The sequence below is a fragment of the Osmerus mordax genome, chromosome 17, assembly GCF_038355195.1.
Source record: "Osmerus mordax isolate fOsmMor3 chromosome 17, fOsmMor3.pri, whole genome shotgun sequence".
NCBI classification, from domain to species: domain Eukaryota; kingdom Metazoa; phylum Chordata; class Actinopteri; order Osmeriformes; family Osmeridae; genus Osmerus; species Osmerus mordax.
This window is the reverse complement of record NC_090066.1, coordinates 8251741-8257773: the sequence shown is the minus strand read 5'-3', so window position 1 is coordinate 8257773 and position 6033 is coordinate 8251741. Positions and strand designations below refer to the sequence as shown.

The 6033-nt window shown below is 41.7% G+C and overlaps 2 protein-coding genes across 5 annotated transcripts; both read right to left on the bottom strand.

The window, feature by feature from the left end:
- Positions 1-527: 527 nt before the first annotated feature.
- On the bottom strand, positions 528-3012 carry LOC136960018 (microsomal glutathione S-transferase 1-like). Of its 3 annotated transcripts, XM_067254314.1 has the most exons (5): positions 2880-3002; positions 2214-2346; positions 2006-2100; positions 1463-1748; positions 538-687 (listed from the first exon to the last, which is right to left on the bottom strand). In XM_067254314.1, the coding sequence occupies exons 2-4, from the start codon at positions 2337-2339 to the stop codon at positions 1502-1504; spliced, it is 468 nt and encodes a 155-aa protein (XP_067110415.1). In that variant the 5' UTR covers positions 2340-2346; positions 2880-3002; the 3' UTR covers positions 538-687; positions 1463-1501. The 3 variants fall into 3 exon arrangements, with proteins under 3 accessions (XP_067110413.1, XP_067110412.1, XP_067110415.1); XM_067254312.1 differs by having other exon boundaries at positions 528-1748; positions 2214-2357; positions 2880-3012; XM_067254311.1 differs by having other exon boundaries at positions 534-1748.
- Positions 3013-3136: 124 nt separating this feature from the next.
- LOC136960019 (microsomal glutathione S-transferase 1-like) lies at positions 3137-5461 on the bottom strand. Of its 2 annotated transcripts, none has more exons than XM_067254315.1 (4): positions 5361-5461; positions 4111-4256; positions 3902-3996; positions 3137-3827 (listed from the first exon to the last, which is right to left on the bottom strand). In XM_067254315.1, the coding sequence occupies exons 2-4, from the start codon at positions 4225-4227 to the stop codon at positions 3584-3586; spliced, it is 456 nt and encodes a 151-aa protein (XP_067110416.1). In that variant the 5' UTR covers positions 4228-4256; positions 5361-5461; the 3' UTR covers positions 3137-3583. The 2 variants fall into 2 exon arrangements, with proteins under 2 accessions (XP_067110416.1, XP_067110417.1); XM_067254316.1 differs by having other exon boundaries at positions 5365-5461.
- Positions 5462-6033: the final 572 nt, after the last annotated feature.

Sequence of the window (6033 nt, the reverse complement as noted above, 5' to 3'; positions counted from 1 at the left end):
ACTTACGGTGACCGCCCATGGGTTGGAGTACTTTGGGGCGGAGTGATGCTGTGTTGACGCCAGTCACCTTCATATTTGTGGCAGTGAGCATTCATCATAGCACCATCTGGCAGGTGCACGTTCATACACTGAAAATTGTAGCCACTGTTTTGACTTACATGAGCGAAAGGCAAAGGAGACTACTACAGTATGTTTTGTAAGGCATTAGGAAGGATCGCTAAAAAATATGGTTTGTTTTGCCTGGATTCAGGTGGCATGTATTGGTTTTTATATTAAGATTGTTTAGGCATAAATACTTTGACTTTCAGTGCAATGTTTTTCTTCACCGGGCGTCGGTAGGAAATGAAATAAAAGCTCTATGGTGGCTGTGCTGGAGAATGTTTTAGCCAAGCTAATGAAGTTAATTGCCAGAGCTGAGGCACTTTTATGATCTGCACCTGGTACTTAAATAACTACTAATGAGCACACACCATCAGTTGACTTTTAAAATGTCTCCCTCTAGTGGGGAAAATAAATACCTCAGGGATAAAGGATCACTGAAAGTAACTTTATTAGGAGGTTCAGGGAGGACTTGGCTCCCGGTGGCCTTGACATGGATGATCACCGCTTCTGGCTGCCCTTGAAGGGAGGACAACAGCATTGGGAGAAAAGCAATACTCAAGCGTGCGTGTGTGTGCCACAGTTCTCCTGCAGACGTAAGGGAGAAAATAGTTTACTTTTTAGTTAACCAATAAATGAATCAATACCATTTGCAATATTAAAATCCCTCATTGTTAGGCTTGTGTATTATTAAACATACACTAAGGTTAGATAGTGGAACCCCATGAATGCTGTTGCCAGGGGTTTTAATGTTTCATATATTGTGTTATCTTTCAGTTGGCTGAGCACACATTTGCCTCACACACTCTAACATTGAGAAAAGTTAACTTTATGTATCAACTTCTATTATGTTTTCATTTTGAATAAAAAACTATATCCATGGCTGGCCAGGGGCATCTGCCTCTAAGTTCTACACATTTTTGTAAATTAATGTTAAAAAAGGCTAAAAGGGTTCTGCCACAAATGGATGAAATGACCTACGCTATGCCCTTTCAAAATGAAGAGGATCTGGGAATGGGAATTCCCAAGACAGAGGCATGAGAGCTGCACGTCATACAGGACACATGGTTTAACTTGACAAATAACATTACTAATCAGATCGCAGACATGTAATATTCTCTTTTGACCAAATAACATAGGAGTATTATCAAACCACTTGAGTGCATGCCGTGGTTGGGCTGTGTACTTCAGGACTAGCCCGATTTAGATCATAGTCTAGAGAAGTACAAAACAAGGTATTTCACATGATTGAACTTTACAGGTCTGGTTTTGATGCAGGCTGCAATGCCCTCAAACTTTTGAAATCCTGAAAAGCATGCTCCTTCTTAAAGCACATTCAGTTGGGTCACAAGAGGGAAGAGACCTTTGTAGGCCTCCATCCCATCACAGGACTGGTGTCTCTCTAGAGGAAGAGTGCTGTGCTGAGAACCCTGTAGGCCATAGAAAAGGTGGCGAACATGCCCGTGACCCAGGACAGAGCTCTGCTGGGCTGGGGCAGAGCCAGCACATAGGACACCGTGTGGCAGATCCTGGAGACCACAAAGACCCGGAAGTGGAGCACAGCAGTGGCCAGGTCCGGGCCAGTCAGGGCATAGAGCAGGCCAATCACGATGAAGGGAACGATGTTCTCCAGATCATTCTGGTGGCATCTGGAGATAGAGATGAAGAGAGACAGAAAGACATAACATTGATATGTTGATATGACATCTGCAAGTACCTAGCTACTTACTATCCTTAAGCAAGCACTCTGAATGTTGAAGAAAAAGAGAATGAGGCGTAATGACGCTAGTTAAGTCATTTATCATCATTAAGATGGCATCGGTAATATGACTCTGCATTGGTAGTGTACTACGGCCAGAGACTTGTTCTATTAGTCATCATTAGTAGCTTTTACTGGGTCCCGTACCTCCGCACACGCTCCACGTCTGGATCCACACGGATCATTTTCTTCTTGTCCTCAGTGGAGTGGGCCAAACTGGTGTCCTCCATGTTTGCAAACACCTGCAGGGAGTTGGTTTGAGACAGGGAGAGATTTTAGCTGACAGCCACGTAGACCTCGGCGCATGTTTCCATGTATATCCCAATCGTAGGACGAAAGCCTTCGGTAGTGGAACCTTTTTAGTCAGGCGGAAGTAGGCGGTCAGAAGAGACAGGAGCATCATCTTCAGGGTGACGATGGTGGCGTAGGTAGAGAAGGCCAAGAAGACCTCGCTGTCAATCATGTGGGTCAGCTCTGCCATCTTTTCTCTGTAATTATGCTCCAGAGAGCAGGGAGAAAAAGCAACATGCAATGTAGCTGACTGAAAAAGTAGGGTGTTAGGGTTTGTAATCTGAACATTCCTCTTTGTGTGCTGTAGGTTATAGGCTAATACAAATTACTATTAAGATATTATTGGTTGTAGTGAAGATGCAGTGAAAAGCGTTATCATTACAGGACATCAATAAATCAAAAAGTGACTCCTATTGCTTCTCTTTGTAGAGTAGTTGCAGGATTAGCAAGGTTTTGATAACCTGTAAGGAAACGCAACATTAACTACAACCATTGATCATTCCTACGTATCAGGAATGAAAGTTAGGGTTATTTGTTTACTAAGTTTTCATTGACGATTTAATGCCAATTGCGGAATATTCTTTTAGGCAACTCCGTAAAAGAAGGAAAAGGGTAGGCGGTACGTTCAAACCGTTCTCTGCAGGGCCGATTGTTGTCGCCCAGAATACAGTGCGTAAAACATACCTGCAAGTTATACTTGATTGCAAAAGTTGAGCAATAATAAGCTTACCTTCTCTACAAGTCCTCGTAGAAAAGCGAACAGTACAAAACTACCCGGAAGTGCTACTGTGGGCGATTCTGTCCAAGGTACACATACATCTCGGATGTTCTAGGTTTTTCTCACATTTTACTTGCGCAGTCTGCTGGTGAGACTGAAATGCTGCCAAATCCTGCCTACTTTTTAAATGTGTAGTGTACCTCCACTGAAGTGTATTACACTTCAGTGCTGTGGGTCTCGATATATTGAAAAATGACTCTACACAAAAATAATATTGAATGTCTATATGTTTATTTAAAGCTGCTCAAGGTAATAGTAGAAAATACATTCAGTATGAGAAACAGCGCCCCCGGTTCCTGTTTAGCGTGTTCACCCAGCTCGAGTTTAACTGTCACTGGTTTCACAAAATAAGACAAGGAAAGTCACCTTAGCCAAATGCGATTGGCTGCCTGGAACAGGATGGCTGGGACATAATTGTCTGGAATGTAGTGGGCTGCTTCATAAATCAGTCATTGTTTTAAGGCTACTGAAAAATCTTACCTATTGTATCTTTAACTCTGCTGTAACGTCACATAACTTTGCTGCTTATACAAAATGAATGAGAATTTGAATGAATATACTTTAATTTGATGTACTATAAATTAAGCTTGTGTGTCTGAGTCATGTTAGGAAGGGTGGGTGTGCACAGGTGTCATCCCAAAGACAAAATGTGGCCTTTAAAGATGGAGGGGGCTGAGGACCTTGTAGGCCATAGAGAAGGTGGCGAACATGCCCGTGACCCAGGACAGAGCTCTGCTGGGCTGGGGCAGAGCCAGCACATAGGACACCGTGTGGCAGATCCTGGAGACCACAAAGACCCGGAAGTGGAGCACAGCAGTGGCCAGGTCCGGGCCAGTCAGGGCATAGAGCAGGCCAATCACGATGAAGGGAATGATGTTCTCCAGGTCATTCTGGTGGCATCTGGATAGACAGGCATGTTAAGGTGACATGAAATTCCAACTGGTCACATGGTCTGTTTTACGGTGCAGGCCTACCTCCGAACACGCTCCACCTGATCGTCGGGCCGCATCATCTTCTTCTTCTCCTCTGGATGCTTAGCCAACCAAAGGTCCTCCTGGTTTGAAAATGCCTTTGCGGAAGATGTGAAAGAAAACAGCCCAATATGATGCCAGTTTCAAAAGTGAGTATAATTTGCAGCAATACATTTAAGTAGCAACATTTTGGTCCCAAGTCCAAAGTATACCTTGTTTTTAAGACGAAAGAACCCTGTCATTGGAGCCATTAGCATCATCTTCAGGATCACTATGGTGGCGTAAGTGGAGAAGGCAAGGAAGACCTCATTGTCAATTAGATGTGCCATGGCTGCTCACTCTTCTTAGTCTCTTTAACCTGAAACACAAAAATAGGGCTTATGAACCCTCAAGTTTCCCCCTGCTTGGAGTTACCTCTTTCACATGCTTAGGACTACAGTGAATTATTCTTATTTTAATTTACTGTAACCTATGCATCCTCTCATTGAACAAAGTAGGAGCCAAACCAAAACTTTATTTTGACAAATTCATAGGCTAAAATTAACAGTTCATCATTTGAGAACCAATAATTTTATGCTTTCCACAATGCAAAATAATTGCGTCAATACAAACACTAGTCAGGCTATGTGTGCATGGGCTATGTGGCTGTTTGCAGAACCCTAAAATCGTGTCATTGCGTTGGTCTGAATTCACAGGTCAAATATTGTAGGACATATAAACTGATGATTTTAGATGTATTGGAAATCTAGTTAAAAAACATCAAATATGTTAGAGCTAGATAGCTACCACCATTCGGTGTCAGAGCATGACCATTTCCTAACACTATAGCTCACTGTAGGCAGCTCTAACTCCATTAAATAAACGGCTGGAAACCGTTAGTTGAAAACTAATTTAACACAAACCACATCCCTTGCCAGGGATGCCATCCCCAAACCTTAATGTTGCAGAACTACAACAGATACTAAGCGTGTGTCTCTTCGGGGGTGCTATACGTTTCACGTGCTTTCAATTGACTGTTGGACTGTATGCGATCATGGGTAGTACAGATATCAGTTTAAAAATAAAAACAGCAAACAAGACAATATAGCCCAAGCTTAAATCGTAAAAAAAACAACAACAGTAAAACAAATTCGTAGCCTATAAAAACAACATGCTCAAACGGGATATCTTCTCTAGGGCTAAAAATGACTTCAATTTAGATATTTACAAATAGCCTATGCAAACTACTATAAACGCGTGCAGTAGGACTGGGCCAATCTAAAGACGCTGTGAGACAAACATTCAATTACAAATAGCGTGTTACTGTTGTCCTGTAAAAAATAATATAACCATGTTTTGTATTGAGCATACTGTTTGCGCGATTGTTTGGTGATACTGTACGTCTGGCCCCGCCCACACTTCATAGACCTTCTTTTGTTAAGAAATTAAAAGTATAATTTATATATATAAAAAACAATCATACCTACTGCTTGAATCCTTGATTTCAAATGTCAGCAGTAAGTCAGAGTCGCGGACTGTTCACGTTTGACACAGGAAGAAGTGTCACTGAGACTTGGTTTAAGGCCATCATTGTATTGCGCAACTTTTGGAGACAGGGTGACTCCACCTTTTCAAGTTGCTTTATACTGGTTTGATAGCAGCTTAAGACATATATATATATATAGCTTATCTGAAAACGTCTGTACAGTATTTACAATCAATCAAGTGTGTGTTTTTGTTCTATGCCCCAGAAAAACTATTGAAGGTAAACAGTTTTCGTAGTTTGATATCACTGTGACTCAGGTTGATTCCAAAGAGCATTCAGCCAATGCTGAGTCACCATGACAAACAGTCAATACAGGTGGCATGATCCTTTGTGTTTGCCTTGCCACCTGCTCTAGATTCACAAATCTCAACTCATACTGCATCAGCACGATAACAATCATACCAACAATGCAGAAAATGACAAGCATTTAAGGTACTTTTTACATCGTTTGTATAAATACTTGAGGTGAATGCAAGTCCAGAAACAGGAGGGGCCTTATAAAACAACAAAACAGTTGAAGCCAAGACCAGATTCATACCAAAACCAATATAAGTATACAAATATAACATTGCCTAAGAGCTATCATTTAGAGAATCTCTCATTTCCTTTA

Excerpts from the sequence above, each read along its gene's own strand:
- LOC136960018 (XM_067254312.1), bottom strand. The coding sequence starts at position 2,339 with ATGGCAGAGCTGACCCACATGATTGACAGCGAGGTCTTCTTGGCCTTC. Across the intron at positions 2,101-2,213 it reads ACTTCCGCCTGACTAAAAAG|GTGTTTGCAAACATGGAGGA; the intron begins GTTCCACTACCG and ends AACTCCCTGCAG. Across the intron at positions 1,749-2,005 it reads GACGTGGAGCGTGTGCGGAG|ATGCCACCAGAATGATCTGG; the intron begins GTACGGGACCCA and ends CTCTATCTCCAG.
- LOC136960019 (XM_067254315.1), bottom strand. The coding sequence starts at position 4,227 with ATGGCACATCTAATTGACAATGAGGTCTTCCTTGCCTTCTCCACTTAC. Across the intron at positions 3,997-4,110 it reads TCTTTCGTCTTAAAAACAAG|GCATTTTCAAACCAGGAGGA; the intron begins GTATACTTTGGA and ends TCTTCCGCAAAG. Across the intron at positions 3,828-3,901 it reads CAGGTGGAGCGTGTTCGGAG|ATGCCACCAGAATGACCTGG; the intron begins GTAGGCCTGCAC and ends CTGTCTATCCAG.